This window comes from Phalangium opilio, unplaced genomic scaffold (assembly GCF_054372755.1).
Source record: "Phalangium opilio isolate 3A_F unplaced genomic scaffold, DU_Popi_V2 ptg000087l_1, whole genome shotgun sequence".
NCBI lineage: Eukaryota > Metazoa > Arthropoda > Arachnida > Opiliones > Phalangiidae > Phalangium > Phalangium opilio.
In genome coordinates, this window is record NW_028324192.1 from 5,096,516 (window position 1) to 5,113,140 (window position 16,625).

At 39.7% G+C, this 16,625-nt stretch overlaps 2 protein-coding genes across 6 annotated transcripts in view; one reads left to right on the forward strand and one right to left on the reverse strand.

Annotated features, from left to right (window-relative positions):
* Positions 1-6,966, reverse strand: part of LOC149650482 (uncharacterized) — a 36,807-nt gene extending 29,841 nt beyond the window's left edge. Inside the window, exons 1-13 of one of the 5 annotated variants that reach the window (XM_089849284.1) lie at positions 6,863-6,966; positions 6,605-6,710; positions 6,496-6,541; positions 6,329-6,431; positions 6,174-6,255; positions 5,972-6,114; positions 5,850-5,914; positions 5,743-5,789; positions 4,998-5,083; positions 4,604-4,721; positions 3,415-3,568; positions 2,142-3,337; positions 1,445-1,522 (exon numbers count right to left, since the gene is read on the reverse strand). In XM_089849284.1, coding sequence (XP_089705410.1) covers positions 1,445-1,522; positions 2,142-3,337; positions 3,415-3,568; positions 4,604-4,721; positions 4,998-5,083; positions 5,743-5,789; positions 5,850-5,914; positions 5,972-6,114; positions 6,174-6,255; positions 6,329-6,431; positions 6,496-6,541; positions 6,605-6,679 — 2,193 coding nt within the window. In that variant the 5' untranslated portion in view covers positions 6,680-6,710; positions 6,863-6,966. Of the gene's footprint in view, positions 1-1,444; positions 1,523-2,141; positions 3,338-3,414; positions 3,569-4,603; positions 4,722-4,997; positions 5,084-5,742; positions 5,790-5,849; positions 5,915-5,971; positions 6,115-6,173; positions 6,256-6,328; positions 6,432-6,495; positions 6,542-6,604; positions 6,839-6,862 lie in introns of those variants that run through there. The other 4 variants (XM_089849285.1, XM_089849286.1, XM_089849287.1 and 1 more) reach the window with 4 other exon arrangements.
* A 20-nt stretch (positions 6,967-6,986) lies between these two features.
* The window catches only part of LOC149650483 (protein regulator of cytokinesis 1-like), a 144,556-nt gene continuing 134,917 nt past the window's right edge, over positions 6,987-16,625 (forward strand). Inside the window, exon 1 of the mRNA XM_089849292.1 lies at positions 6,987-7,385. The gene's annotated coding sequence lies outside the window, so the exon portion shown is untranslated. The remainder of the gene's footprint in view (positions 7,386-16,625) is intronic.

Consider the following 16,625-nt stretch of genomic DNA (forward strand, 5'->3'; position numbering starts at 1 on the left):
TGCCATAATATCCGCTATGCCCTGGCACCCAGTACAGCAGAACCCTGTTGCAGGATGCCAGTCGCGCTAGCAGGTCGAGGCAGCTACGCACCAGTTGAGAAGAAATCTGACACTGGTTCAGAGCGTTCAGGGCAGCCTGACTGTCAGAATAAATTCTCACAGTCCGTCCGGTATACCCTTTGTTAATACAGTAATCTGCGCAATAACAGATCGCGGCAATTTCAGCCTGGAACACACTAGCGAAGGTGCCCAGGCAAGCAGAAAAGCCGACCCTTGTGGTTTGACAGTAATAGCCGGCGCCAGCGCCGGAATCAGTCTTGGAGCCATCGGTGAACCAAATGGTTTCACCCCCAGTGCCAAGAGGCAGCAGGTTAGTCCACTCTGCCCGACTGGGGAAGTGGATGCTGAATGGCTTAGTGAAATCAAAACTGGTAACGGTTTTGTCAGAGCACATCGTAAGCGACGGCTCAAGTGCGGCGTACTCCCGAAAGAGCTTCGTATGGCTGTAATCCCAAAGTCTTGGAACCCAACAGCCACTAATGTTGAGCCTGTAGGCTCCCATGACAGCCTCCTCCTCAATGAAGAGATGAAGAGGAAGCATGTCAAGGAGCACCTCCAGGGAAGCAGTTGGGGTCGATCTCATGGCCCCCGTAACACCAATGCAGGCAAGCCTTTGAAGCTTGCGCAGGGCAGCCTGCACCGTCTTAAGCCGGACCCTTGTCCACCAGACAAGTGCCCCGTAAGATAGTATGGGTCTGATGATCCCAGTATAGAGCCAGTGTACAGCCTTGGGGTTGAGGCCCCAAGTCTGGCCGACAGAGCTCCTGGTCCTCCAGAAGAGCATCTTGGCCTTCTTAATACACCGATCAAGATGCGGCTTCCATGTGAGTCTACAATCAAAAGTCACCCCCAGGTATTTCACCTCGGAGGACTTTGTCAGGACCTGGCCAAAGAAAGAGATATCATTGAACAGATCCTTAGTATTCTTCCTCGTAAAAGGAACAAGGACAGTTTTATCAGGATTAACGGTGAGGTTAACCGCCTGACACCATTGCTCCACGCTAGAGAGAGCAGATCTCATAAGCGCGGTAACAGTATCCGGGAACTTCCCCGTAAAGACTATCGCTACATCGTCCGCATACCCGAAGCAGCAACAGCCCCCAGCACCCCCGAGCCTCCCCAGGAGCTCGTCCACCACCAGGCACCACAACAGGGGGGAGAGCACTCCACCCTGAGGGCAGAGAACTACTGTAAGCGGCAAGCCAATCAGATGTCGCTAAAATCTGGTGACGTCATTTTTGGTAAGACCCCGGCCGAGAGTGCCCGTCAGTGACATCACCAGATTTTAGCGGCATCTGATTGGCTTGCCGATTACTGTAGTTCTCAAAGTCGCCGCTATGGGTAGATGGCGCTGATCAGGAATAAGGCTAATTAAGTTTATTACTTGAAAATCTCCAGCAGCGTGAGAAATTCCAAGGGCATATTTTAAAGTAAGCAAATCTTTTTCGTAAAGAAAATATTCCTAAGTTTCAAAAAATAAATTAAAGTGTTAGTGACATAATTTTCGTCACCCACAAACTTAAAATACGAAAAAAATCCTTGAAAAATCTAGTTTATTATGATATGTTTACTTTTTTATTTGGTTTCGTAGCAATTTATAAAATTGCAATCAAAGTAGAGTATTTGGAAAAGGCCTAGTTAAAATTTTGTTTCGCTTGATGACGTAGTAAGGAGAAACTTTCACTCTAGATGTCGCTCACGTGACGCCTATAAGTGTCTCAGCCTAAGTGTTAAGCCTATTTTATTCAGATTCGCGCGGCATTAGTAGACTCGGGAGTCTCGGGCGCGCGCTCTTAGCTTTTCCGTGAGATGCCGTGAGTGACGTAGCAAGGAGAAAACCCGCCAAAAATCTTCTCCGCAAATTTGCTTTTACCCCCCAAATTTCAAGTTTTCAAAGTGTTTTTTCTGTGTTTTCCTTCATATTTAAATATTAATCAAGCATATTTTTGGAATCAGAAGAGTTTAAACTCTCAAAAAAGAAAGGTTTTCTTTAGATTTGAGATAATTTTTAAATCACGTCGCTATTCCTTTAAGGTTTAATTTAAAGAAATTAACTTAAATAAATAAGAAGTTTAACTAACCAATGAGTCTGCGATAATTAGAGCTTCTTCGTACTCTTCCACGGCGCTACATTCGTTATTAGCCAATAAGAACTCTGATCCTCGTTTAGTTTTGTTTCTGAATGATTTCAATAACGTCACTGTATTGTTATTGCAAGGAACATCTTGTTCTTCATCTTCTTTACACTCTCCCACTTCAAGAACAATTTGGGCTTTTTGAAACGCTTGGACATTCTTTAGCAACAAAGCTTCAAGTGGTTGGGCATTTTCTAATGACTTTTCTTTCAGGACCGCTTGGGCTTCACCTTCCAGGACCGCTTGGGATTCACCTTTCAGGACCGCTTGGTATTCACCTTTCAGGACCGCTTGGTATTCACCTTTCAGGACCGCTCGGGATTCACCTTTCAGGACCGCTCGGGCTTTATCTTCCAGGACCGCTCGGGCTTTATCTTCCAGGACCGCTCGGGCTTTATCTTCCAGGACCGCTCGGGCTTTATCTTCCAGGACCGCTCGGGCTTTATCTTCCAGGACCGCTCGGGCTTTATCTTCCAGGACCGCTCGGGCTTTATCTTCCAGGACCGCTCGGGCTTTATCTTCCAGGACCGCTCGGGCTTTATCTTCCAGGACCGCTTGGGATTTATCTTCCAGGACTGCTCGGCATTTATCTTCCAGGACCGCTTGGGCTTTATCTTCTTGATGCGCTTGGGATTTATCTTCTTGAAGCTCTTGGGATTTATCTTCTTGAAGCGATTGGGCTTTATCTTCTAAAACCTCTTGGGCTTTATCTTCTAGAACCAATTGGGCTTTATCTTCTAGAACCAATTGGGCTTTATCTTCTTGAAGCGCTTGGGCTTTATCTTCTTGAAGCGCTTGGGCTTTATGTTCTAGAACCTCTTGGGCTTTATCTTCTTGAACCGCTTGGGCTTTATCTTCTTGAACCGCTTGGGCTTTATCTTCTTGAACCGCTTGGGCTTTATCTTCCGCGACCGCTTGGGCTTTATCTTCCACGACCGCTTGGGCTTTATCTTCCAGGACCGCTTGGGATTTATCTTTCGAGATATCTTCCAGAGCTAGCTTAAGAAGTGCTAGCGATTTATCTCCGGGAAGCGCTGGCTTTCCTTCATCTTCGTCCGAATCGTCTATTAATTCAGGCATGGAAGACGGGATATTTTTAGATACTTCATCGTTCTCGGGGAAACTTCTACCGGAAGACATGACTGAAAAATTTTAAATATCCGAATTTAAGTAGAACCTGGCGGCTCGTGAACAGTTCTAATAAAGAAACCAAAATTACATTTTTCGCGAAGAGTACGTGAATAAAGAAGAATATCCACATGATAAGGGCATGTTTCTAAATCGGGACAAAGTTCTTCACTTTCTCCCACAGTGACAAAGACCTGATCCAACTTTCTTTGCCCTTCATAGGCTAATGCTAGTTTTTTGTAAGCCTAAAGAAAGAAAAAAAAAATAATGACGATTACCAGCAGATGTCACTGCAACGTCGTAAAAATCTGATATTAAGCTCGAACCAATTAATCATAAAAAATAGTAATATCGGTGACTGATACCAATCTCAGGTTGCTTTGAACTAGGCTTGCGCGAGTACTCGCATCATTCACACGCGAGTCTGAGTACTTAGTAGCAGGGCCGGAAATAAGCACAGGACACTGGACATTGTCCAATAAAATTTTAAAATGTCCAATAATTTTTCTAAAAACTAAGGGGGTCACTGGACATTTTGACCAATAAATTTTCAGTATTTTGATGGTTTGACTATTAAGATGCAACACTATTTTTGCACACTCCATTGGACAATGTCCTATAATTTTTCTAAGTCAAGGGGGTGTCACTGGACACGTGTCCTATAAGAATATTTCCTTATTTCCGGCCCTGCTTAGTAGTAGCTCAGTAACACTACTCAACGAGTTCATTTTTCCCCTATGAGAGCCTTATTTTTTCTTTAAACTTGGCCTAGTTTAATTTTTGTCGGACACATAATTTCTTCGCGAGGGGTCAACCAAAGCAAGCTATACGATTACGACGTCTTTCAGTAAGTACCATAGACCACTCGATCATGCATTTAGCAGGCATGATCTAGTAGGCTATGTCACTACGCAACGCTTTAGTTGACACGCGCGATAACAGTCCGTGGCTGCGTTGTCGCTTGTCAGTGCAGGCGCAGTTACACTAGGTTAGCAAAGGCTTCAATTGCCACGCGCAGTACGCGTTCTATTCCACGTTGGTACTTTAACTAAACCTAGAACTAGAATCGTAGGCTTCTACACACTGACTTATGATAGTTCTAAATATTTTGCCACCTTTTCGAAGGGATTATTTTTAAATTAGACTAATTAAAAAAAAATTGAGCTCGTATAGGACCCGATTAACAATTTTTCGAGGACTCGGCGGGTCCAGTTTCCCAATATTCGCAATTGGACTCGCGCACCTAAACATTAGTTTGTGCCCATCGACACTCGATTTACCTTGCACATGTGTGGATTTAAAATAATGGCCCTCGTAGCATCCAGTTCGGCTTCCCTATATTTCCCTAGTCGAAGATAAGCTTCAGCTCGATTGCTATAAATTATATCGCAATATTGGCTAAAAACATTTAACACTTAATTAGTCAGTTATTCATTAGTCCTATTACAGGGTTGCCACGGAATTTTCAGAACCAAATTTCATTATTTTTTCAATGAAGACTTATCCCCAGAAATTTTACCAACTAAAATCAAATTCCCTGACTTTGCTGAATTTTTTAAAATTCCCTGACTTTTCCGTGACCTTTTTAGCCCATTTTCAAATTTCCTGACTTTTCCGGGTTTTCCCTGACCCGTGGCAACCCTGTATTAGTATAGAATAGGACCGCTCGCTTACTTTTCTCCAATGAGTTTTGAGTAAGTTTTAATAGCCGTATCATAATCTCTCGCTTTGAAAGAATCATTACCTCGCTCTTTCAATGTCTAATACCAAATGTAAAATTGTTACGCCATTATTTAAAACAAACGAAAAGCGTTAAAATTAGGGGTGTGCGAGTACTCGATACCCGTTCGGGTATCGGGCCAAATACCCGAACCGATACCCGAAAATTACTCATTCGAAACTACTCGGGTGGTAAAAATACCCCCCCCCCCGCCCATCACCCGTGTCAAGCTGAAACAGGTTGTCGAGTTATTCGTCGGTACTAAAAATAGGAACCAGAGGTGAATCCGAGTTTTTAAGAATGATGAAATGCCCTGAAACACTGTTTCAAGGGTTAATTCTAGTTCACAGATAAGGTAAACGATTAAACGTTCTGTGGTAGTTTTTTTCTGAGACACACTAGAGTCACCGCACGCAGCGCGGCATACCTCTACACAATACACAGCTATATCATCCCATTGCCACTATTCTGTGTTGAAATAAGACTAAGAGTTAAGAAGGAGAAAGCGGAAATAAAACTTAGAGAAAGCGTCAAAAAGAAAGAAATTAAGAAAGACCATACATTGAAGAACCCGACTGTTACAAGACAACCATTTTTCGGCTAAGCCTAATTACCCAAATACCCGAAAACAATATTTTTGATTACACGAACCCGATTTGAAATTGAAAAATCACTACCCGCACACCTCTAAATAATTACCATTTGTTGCGGTGTTAAATCGCTACATTTTAAATTATCATCAAAAACTGAAAAATGTTCATGAGATATATAAAAATGAAACGAAACATTGGGAGAAATGAACTTACAAACGCAAGTGCAGATGATATAGGCTGTTTCAATCTCTTTTTCACAGGATATTGTTGAATATTTCCTTTAAAACCTTAGCTTTAATCACAATTATTTATAATTATTATACTTTGCGCCTTACCTTATGATCTTATATAAAGCGTCGTCTCTAATTAATTGCGAGGCTTTGTCCAAATGAAACTTCTTTACGCTTTGACATTTCGAAATAAGCTCGACCCACCGAGTCTTTACTTTCTCGCACTCGGTGGACGCGTATGTACAAAACTTAAATAGAATTTCAGGTTTGCAATTAATATTAAATTATGTAAATTTACGCTTCTTACCAATAAAATTGGACCAATCGCTTTTGCCACTAGTTGGAAGAAGTTTACAAAACTAATTAGGTCATCAAAATTTAAACTGTCGCTAAATCAAAGAATTTTACAAATAAGACGAGTTATTACGTTTATTTTCAATAGTAAAAGGATTATTTTCTTACTTGATTCCCGCAGACTTCACCCATTCTTTATACATGGGGTGGTTTGGGTTAGGTTTTCCAAATAAAAGTGCCTCCAAAACTTTCCCTCGATAAACGTAATAATCTAAATGACACGTTTAATTTTAGTAAAAATATTAAATATAGCTGAGCTCGAATTTTGAACAAACCAGGAGCAAATTTAATAGAATAAGCTGTTCTAAAATCATGTATCGTCTGCAAATATTAAAAGCGCTATGAGATTGAGTTCAGTTTCACAAAAAAAGGTCTGGTTTTTACTTTATGACGTTTGCAGCCAACAAAATCCAAAATCTCCGTATAGAATCCACGAAGGGTAGCGCCTTTAACTGCCATTTTTTCAAAGTCGGAAACAATGGCATACAAACTGCAACTAGAACTAAGTTTAAAGAACTTCAAGAAATCCAAGGCTTAGTGTAAAAATTTTTGAAAATTCTGATCAAGATTTTATTCTTGATTTAAATTTTTAAAGAAACCGATGATAACTAAAATTGTTTCTGAAAATTAATAAATACACACGCAAAAAAGAAGTAATGCCAAAGGATAATTCGCTGAAAAATAAAGTTGCGCTGGTGACTGTCACTGACAGTTTGACAGAAGCAGACACTCCACCGGCACGGTGTACTCGATCACGCTGATCCCGGCAAAAAATTATTTTCCGGACCGGAAATAAGCACAATTCACGGGACATTGGCCACTGATCATTTGCCCTGCACCACGGCCTTATTTCCCTCGCTGGTTATTTCCATCCCTGCATTTATGAAGATTGAAAATTTGTTGACCAATAAGATTCGCGAAAGCCACGCGCATTCGGAGGCGGTTGAATATAAAAACGCCAAACCGGTCGTGATTCAGTTTAGTTATCGATTTGACTTGTGAAATTTACTATAAAAATATTTTTGCCGAATATTTAACTAATAAAGTTAAGTTTAATTATGGCGTCGTCAAAGCGAAGATCTATTGTGGGTGCTCTGCATGAATTTAATAGCGAGGAGAAGCCTTGGTAGAAGGACGACCGCAATCCTGTCTTGGTAATAGAAAGGTAAGTTAATGTTCTTCGTGTTCAATACAACGCGTGCTAAATTCAGAAAGGTTTTATGACGTGCTGCTAAATGCGCGCCTGTTTTTGTTATTATTAAGTTTTATCTCAGACCACTAATATAGTATATATATATATATATATATATATATCAGTGGTCTGAGGTTTTATCAACTGAATAAATTCCCCCCTTTTTCAAAATATTACTAAATTGGGTATGTAAACATTACTTTTAGCTCGCACAATCAAAATACAGTTTTTACAATAAATTTAATTTCTTGATGTTAATTATATGATAATTAATTACATTTAAGCCGCGGAAACTATTTTAATCGATATTTTCATAGCCATAAAACCCCCCCAGTTCCTTCTTCCTAGCCACGATATATCTAAAAATATAACATAACCCAACCCAACCCAACCCAACCTAACCTATAATAGACTAATGGCACCCCATGTTATTTCCCCATAGAGATTAATACAGTCGAAGGCAGAGGGCTGCCATAACTCTATATGAAGGGTAAAATATAGAAAAACATGGAAAATATATATTTTAATTAATTTACTTTAACAAATTATTCTATAATTAACATTGAATAAATGATATTTATTGATAAAACTGTATTTTGAATGTGCGAGCTAAAATTTAGCCGTTTTTATACTGATAACGTAGGCGTTCGTAGTACGTCACACACTCTCAAGTCTTACCGCTGTTCTGGTAGCCATATTGGGTGGTCTCAGCTTCTTTCTCGCTTTAAACCCACCAATATGGCAGCGTAAATTTTGTCACGAGACTCGGCTCCTCCTCCAACTGAAAGCTCCCAATTTAGTTATTTTAGTTTCTTTCTAACCAAATGAGAGTCGCGCATTCAGCCATTCGTGTTTTAAGCGTTAACTCCTAACAGTCCGACCTAGTTAGATCGTGGAACCCCCCTTTAACTATTAAAGTTTGCGTAGGGAGAAAACAGCAACGTTTCCGTTGATTGGAAAGTAAATCCGCGCAATGAGATTTATCAACTGGATTCCAACGATTGCCTCATTCCCGGGACGCAGTATGTTTTTGGTAAGCGTGGCTTGGATGGTAAGCGAGGGAGGGACTCGTTTTTGACGATAAAACTCTGTCAGATCGCGTCTTCTTCGACGTGGAAAGCAACGTGGACGTTTATAACGAGTTGTGCAAAGACGTGGTCAACTCAGTCTTCAACGGAACCATCTTCGCGTACGGACAAACTTCGTCAGGGAAAACATTCACGATGAGCGGCGATGGAATAGAGCCAGGCGTCATTTTTTAAATTACATTTTAAATTAGATTTTAAATTAAATTTTAAATTAAAACTCTTAAAGCCAAAATTTTTGAGTTATTTCAAACATGGGCCCACGCTTTCCTTCAAGAACCTAGTTATAGGCCAGTTCAGGAAGGCCTTAAATTTACAGTTCCATTTTTAATTAAATTTTAAACTTTTGTAAAAATTAATATTGGTTTTATTTTTCCAAACAATAAATTATCTAACTTGTTTCCATAACTTCTCGCTTGATTGATTTTATGAAAATGCTCCAAAACCATAGACATTTTAACATACTATTTATGCCTAAACTATTGGGGAAGGCGGCGCTTGAACGTTTTTGTGAGTGATTTTTCGCTTCTTCTCCTTGGCGTGTGTGATGGGGTGGCGCCTTCTGTTGACGAGCGAAGGAGTCATTAAATAAAGCGCGGGAAATCCTGCATTTTTGAAAACGTATTTTTAGATTACCTTCGCCGCGTGTAGGGGCGCCACCAGTCTTTCACCCCCTCACACACGCCAAAGGGCGAATGCCTTAAAACCGTCATCTTTTCTCAACCCCTGCTGAAACTATTATTATTATCCACCGCCAAATTCTAGATAACGGGAATTGTTCCGAGTTGTTAAACCTAATTTACTTCAATTTCGTCTAATTAGATTAATTTTAATCAAAAAGTTATAATTACATTACCAGTTACCATTCACGCGGCTTAAGACGATCGGTACAGTTCTTCTCACGCTGCTTCTTCCGCTTTGAAACCGAAAGCCCATAGCCAACTCGCTCGAGGCTCTGCATCACGACGCGAGCGCGGATCGAGTGGGCTATGGTTTAGGAAACGTGTCTCTTTGGGAGTTTGGGGGCTCGGGTTGGCAATTTGTATTTTTTCCAGTTCTTATTATGGAATTAACTTTATTATAATATTAATTAATTATCACGAAGAGCGAACCATCTATCATTTGGGCCTTTTATTCAGTTTTCGTAGGTGCAACGTTTTTTTGTTTGTTAAAAAGCCTGGCGCGACTTTCGAACGCGCCGCGGTCACTTCTCTCGCAGTCCATAAGCCTTGGCTTAAAGTTGACGCGTCAAATATAACTGTATTTCATTTAGATTTCGGTAATAAACCGGAAGTGTTCAGCCGTTGGTTTAAAGTGTTATTGCCATAATTTTCGTCATCCACAAACTTCAAATGCTTCTAGTTTATTATGATATGTTTACTTTTGTATTTGGTTTCGTAGCAATTTATAAAATTGCAATCAAAGTATTGTAGAGTTTGGAAAAGACCTAGTTCAAATTTTGTTTCGCTTGATGACGTAGTAAGGAGAAATTTTCTCTCTTGATGTCGCTCACGTGACGCCTCTTTGTGTCTCAGCGCCGCGTTAACCCTATATTATTCAGATTCGCGCCGCGGCATTAGTAGAGTCGGGAGTCTTGGGCGCTTGGCTTTTCCGCGAGATGCCGTGAGTAACGTAGCAAGGAGAAAAACCTGCCAAAAATCTCCGCAAATTTGCTTTTGCCTCCCAAATTTCAAGATTTCGAAGTGTTTCTTCTGTATTTTCTCTCATATTTAAATATTTATCAAATATATTTTTGGAATCAGAAGAGTTTAAACTCTCAAAAAAGTAAGGTTTTCTTTAGATTTGAGATAATTTTTAAATCGGGTCGCTATTCCTTTAAGCGAAACAACGTGATGAATAAATATTTCAGAATGTGATTATAGTCAGAAGTAAGATAAGGCACTAGAAGTAAAGAGCTCTAGCATTGGTGGTAATAGATCCTGAGGATTTTATTCGCCGTTTCCATTGCTGCGCCTACACTAGACTGGTCGAGTTCCAAAAGCATTTCCTACCCCCATTCCCCTCAACCTAAAGCCGGGGGTGTACACGGACGAAGCGGGTGCTTGAATCTAGTTCGGCTCCCATCTACCGCCACCCGAGAGAGAGTCTCACGTTTTGGAGGGAAAACTCAGTAACCGCTAACAGAGGGCCAACCGTTGCTGTCTTATCAAGAATATTCACTTTCGCCAAGTGAAGAATTTTAGTAAACTCGATACTTCAAGTCCCCTATCTTACTTCTGTTATAGTTTATTCGCATCTAAGTTTGAACGTTTCTTTCTCCTTAAGCATTAACACTGTAATTTGTACCGGATTTGAATAAATCTTATATTGAATGTATTTAATTGCGTTGGTACGGATGCCAATTCTTCCTAACCATTGAACGAACCAATCTTGACCCTTAATTCAAGTACTCAACTCTTATTTAAGCCGTAAACGTCTCGTTTCAATTTTGCGTTGTATCTAAAATTGTTCTTGGTCTCGTCAGGGATAGATTTATTTTTTTTAAGACGGAATGCACAACATCAGGCCTTTACTTCAGTCCGACTCATAGCCGAGTATATAGCCCCTTCCTTCAACACGTAACCAAAAAATTAAATTATCTTATTGGTTCACTAAAACTACGTATTGGTGACGTTGCTGACAAGGAGGGCCAAAAATACGTAATTCCTGTTTACCTCTGTCGCTATGACTACGACCCGTCTTGCGTTGTACCATAGCCCACTCGATCACGCGCGTCACGACGCAAGCTGCAAGCAGCGCAGCGCCCGGGAGACCAAATTGTCGCGGACCGATCGCTGCATACTTCTTAATCCTAATGATGGGAGTAATACCAAAAATCGCTTTCTACGAAAACGTTAGCTCCGATTTGCCATTTTCGAACGCGGTGAGGGACACAGACACGTCCAGTGTAGTACCTCCCCGTGACGTTATCGCCACTCGGAAAGGTTAAAAGAAGTGACATCCTAACAAAAACACTTAAGTACAAAAATATGAAAATCTTCGTTTAGTAGCTGCTAAACCGTATATGTTCTCAGATTTCATGTACAACCATGTCCCATATAAATAATTTTTAGTTTTATACACTTTATATAAAACATACTGTCACTTGGCTATAGCACAGCAAAATTGAGATAATAATAACAAAGTAAACATTATTATATCCAAGTGGAGATATTTAAAACTTGCCTGTGAATAGGATCTCAAAACATTATACCGTGCAGCATGTCCAAAGTGAAGCTTTCATATTTTTCATGTTTTTGTTTTAGTGCGGATAACTAGTTTAGAAGTTAATTTAACCAGAAGTATATAATACTTCTCTTGGAGTGAAGTATACCACATAGCGGGGTAAGTGTAACGTCACTCTTCCCAACATCGGAACATTTAGAGCAAGGTTACTAAACCGAATCACATACACGATAAATAGTTCCCTCATCATTACTCTATTAGCTTTTATATATTTGGCAAGACGCGCTTGTGAATTTTGTCCCACGTCAAGACGAGGTTTGTGGGATGATTGCTGGGGATTTAGTGCCAAACAACGATAGAATTCACTTTACAGTGCGATGCCCATTTGTAGTTTGATGAGCGGGAACGCAAACTAAAAGGGTGAGCCTGGGAAGAATGACGTTACATAACTAAAGCATTAAGAGGATACAGAAAGTCATCCTTATCCCCTTCTGATTTAACTTAAAATTATGATACTCTTTAGGCTACTTTAATTGTAACTTACAAAATACCAATTTACAGCTAAGCGACTGCCAGACGCTATCTGTACTAGATGTTGTGTTGTTAAATTATAAGACTACTTTGCCGAAACCCATAACCATAAACTTTCAAGTTAGAAAGCTGTTGCTATATGCCTTATTGGTATATGACTTACTACTTTATGATCAATTCAATAATATTCATGCCTGCCCTATCGTACACAGCAAAGAAACAAGTCGAAAAAAGTTCAAGTTTTTCCGGGGCACAGGGTGATTCCCGTGAGAAACAAAACTTAAACCTCCGTTTATAATTTACTGATTCATGGTTATGGAGAATAAGGGACTGAATGCATTTTTAGAGAAGGTTTAATTTGTAAAACTACCACTCTTCATTTTCTTTTTGCCTTTTACTGTTTAAAGTCTAGTTGAAGATAACATTTTTTAAGTATTATATTTATATTTTCACAAAAATTATCCACTAAAATTAAATAAGGTCGATGTCTGACCGGGCCCCCGAGAGGTACGGGCCCCGGGAAAATGGACCGAATTGCCCCCCTCTCTCGACGGCCGTGACTCTTTGGGCGTGACGTCATGATGCTCATCGGATGCCCATCAGAAAAATCAGCTGTGAGGTTTTTTCGATGAGCATCAGATTCGTGACGTAAATTTCGCCATTTTGCGCCGTGACTCAAAAAATGGAGGGAACCACATCCCAATCTCCTGCGAATAATGAAGAATTGACAAATATTGTCCTTATGGATAATAATACTAAAAAAGCAATGTACTATTTCGGTACAAAAAGGATTATGACAGAGTTTTAAGAGGTAGGCGTTTCGATTTAATTGATGAATTGAAGTACAATATCTTTGTAAATATAATTATTTAAGCCTCTGCCATAACTTCATCATAATATCGTCGCCATTTTGAAAAGCATGGATTACACGAAATTGTGCAGTTCAACAACTGCAAGGTTCAATTGGAACGCAGCTCAGAATGCAAAGTAATTGATATACTTTAAAAATTATTAAAATTCAATTATGGAAACATTGAAGGGAAAAATCTTCTGAGCGAGCGAAGCGAGCTCAGCGATTTTTTTTAATCTGACCAAATGAGAGCTCGCTAATTCTACCTTTAAAACGTCATGCAACTGGGATTATAAATAATTACTTCAAAATCCCAAAAATATAGGACTTTAAAGGACGATTTGTGAAATTGTAGGATACTTTCTAAAATATAGGATTTTATTGGAATTATAGGATCTCTGGGTGCTGAAGCGTAAGTGGCAGGCACTACAAGAAGCAGACGATTAAGATGCAAAAGACTAGGTTTCGTCCTGCATACTTTCTTGCTGCCATTGCCTTTAAAAAAAGTTTTCTCCGTGTCCGCTTTATTTTCACAATAGATCATTTCGGTATTCATCTTTGCTCAGACACGAACGGTCTTCAGCGCCCCAAATTTGCGAAGCTGTCATTGATAAGCCGAATAAGCTCTCTACCTTCTTATATACCAAAGACGGGCTTGGGCTCTACGACGGAAAACGGCGCTGCGCCTAATACCGAAATGGTCTATTCACCTCTTTTTACTTCAGTATCATTTTGGCGCCCTTTGATCATAAATTTGGCGCCCTAGTAAAATTTTAGGGGGGTACAATGTACCCTTGTACCCCCCGTTCCTACGCCACTGATGCAGCCATATTCTCATTTACGTATGACGAAATTTTACCTCGCGAATAAGCTGTATTACACTTGGTCTTTCAAATTAAATATTTACGCGAATAAATTGAATTAAAAGTCAACTTACCCCAAACCGCCTCGTTGAAATCATCTTTTCCGCGTAGTTCATACAAATAATCCCATATATTTTGGGCTATTACACCAATATCATCCCAAAAACATTGAAAATTCACGAAATTCATTGGAAAAGCCAAGGAACTATAGTTTCCAAATATTCTCCGGTAACTTCAGTTCCAGAATGAACTTTAAATTTGAAGACATTTTTCCATAACTTATTAAATATTCACTTTTTTAGCGTTAAAAATATCTACGCTGTTATTGTGCCAAGAAATTAATCAGAAGTTGTTTCCTACAAATATCTTTGCCATGTAGTTGAAACCGACTAGTGGTATAATTAAGGAAAATTGCAAAAACAATTTTTTTCGTAACCTTGACTTACTAATATTAAAATATCGAAATAATAGGGATGCAACGATGCATCGGTCAAGAATCGGCTTCGGCCAGAATCGGCCACTTGGCCGAATAATCGTTTTGGTTAGAACTGATCTTTTGAGCTAGCATAAAGCATGGATGAAAAAAAACTAACAGGGATAAATCACGGCGGTAAAATGTTTGTTCGAAACGCACCCTCGCGGCCGAAATTATAAGAACCGGAAACATTCAATTTACCGATTCAATCACGGGGTCAAGTCGGTTGTTGTTTCGTCTGCTTTTTGTACCCACGTAATCGTAACCGGGAATGTTTGCTGTTCTCGCGGTTACGGCGAGCTCAGCCGCCGGCGGCTCGGGAATCGGGATACCGCTGATACCTAGCCAAGGCTTAGTGTAGTTTTCGTCGAGTCTACTATAATTCGCAGAGCTATTTTTCTGTTGGAATTAGGGAACTACTATAAATATTGAGTATAGTGTCTGGAATATTCTTTAGTTAAAACTATTCACAATACGAAAGATTATTTGGGAGTAAGGCACGAAGATCTTATCAATCTGGGTAGCTTTTGCTTGGCCTATTTAAGACGCCGTGTATCTGTTTTTTACGAGGAATGTTTTCTATTCCCGCGGCTACGGGGAGCTTAGCCGCCGGCGGCTCGGGAATCGGGATTCCGCTGATACCTAGTCAAGGCTTAGTGTAGTTTTCAAGTCTACTATTATTCGCAGAGCTATTTTTCTGTTGAAATTAAAAAAAAACTTATAATATTTAGTTGAAGACTTTAAATGACTCGAAAAGTTTCGAAACTTTAGCTTTAAAACGTTGAATATAACGTATGCAAGTTACCAACCCTAACAAATCATACGAAGATTCTCAAACGTCTAAAGTTGGAATCGACATTTTTAAATTAAAGTTCCCGAGGTTACCACGAGATGGCAAAATTTCTATAAATCTACTTCCGAATTTGAATCGGTAAATGAGCTAAAAAAATAAAATCGAAATCAAATCTGGCAGCCTTGTTGGTAACAAACGTGTTTCCCTCTTAGTAATGTAAAGTCTACGAGTTTGATTTATCCCTGTTAGTTTTTTTTCATCCATGCATAAAGCAACTAACAAGTTTGAAATTTAACAAAAAACGTAATTTAACGAAATATTAATTTTTAATGTACACTTACAATAATTTAAAACTGAATGAGTTACATCACTATAGGTATAGCAGCATTTGCGATTTTAACTATGCTAAATAAAAGGGGAAATATTCTCCCACAATTTTAAAAGTTCTAGCAATATTCATAATACTATATATTAATTAAAATAATACCGACAGGGTTTCAATACTGCGCTTAAAGCTGCTAAGTTATTCGTTACATTTTTTTTTTGGTAAATATGCTTATTCAGTTTTCTTAGTGGGAATTGCTTTCTCTTTAATATTATCAGGGTAAAGTTGTTTCAAAGGAACTAAACTTAACAACATAATATGGCGCTGATAAACGCTGCTGGCTCGGAAACCAGAGTCAGTTCCGTGTAAGCGATCCAATACACCCATTACACCAAAATTTTGATTGAATCTAATTATGAACGAGTAAAGAAGAGGAATACGTCAGACGGGGACTTTTGGAACTATAATGAAAGTCCCTACGTCAACCACGGTGACTTTAGGGAAGGTCCCCCACTCCCACTTTGAACTTTATGCCCTTATTAACAAGGGAGGAGAGAGTGTGTAGAGAGCTGCAACTCCGTGGAAGAACTCCGAAACCCGCTGGGTTCCGCGTTTAAGCGATGGGAACTCCAGGAGTTGGAAATGTTTTTCTGAGATAAAATTGGAGTTGGTAAGTGGTAGGGCTCCAATTTAAAAGCGGACTTTAGCGTTGTTTGTCTTCAGAAGCTTCGTACGAAATTCTTTTTTCGCCCGTAACCCCACGTGATGCGTCCCCTCAGTGAGTCTCTCACACAATGGGGCCGCGGGCGCTTTCCTTTTCTCTTAAACCCATTGACAAGAGTCTCCTTTCTAGCTTTGATACATATTAAAGTAAGGCAGTAGGCATATTGGCAGGCACAACTAATAACAGAATGGACTCTAGTGTTAGTATTTCTTGATTCGTGAAGTTCGTGGCCTTGTCCTTCAAAATAGCATTTGCGAGGCGAATCAGTCCGATTTTAATTAAATAGCTAATTTACGAAACTAAGCGTAAAATATGACTCAACGACAACGCGTAGCGCCTTTTCCCCCCAAATCTTAAGTTTTAATGTCTAGAAGAATTTTC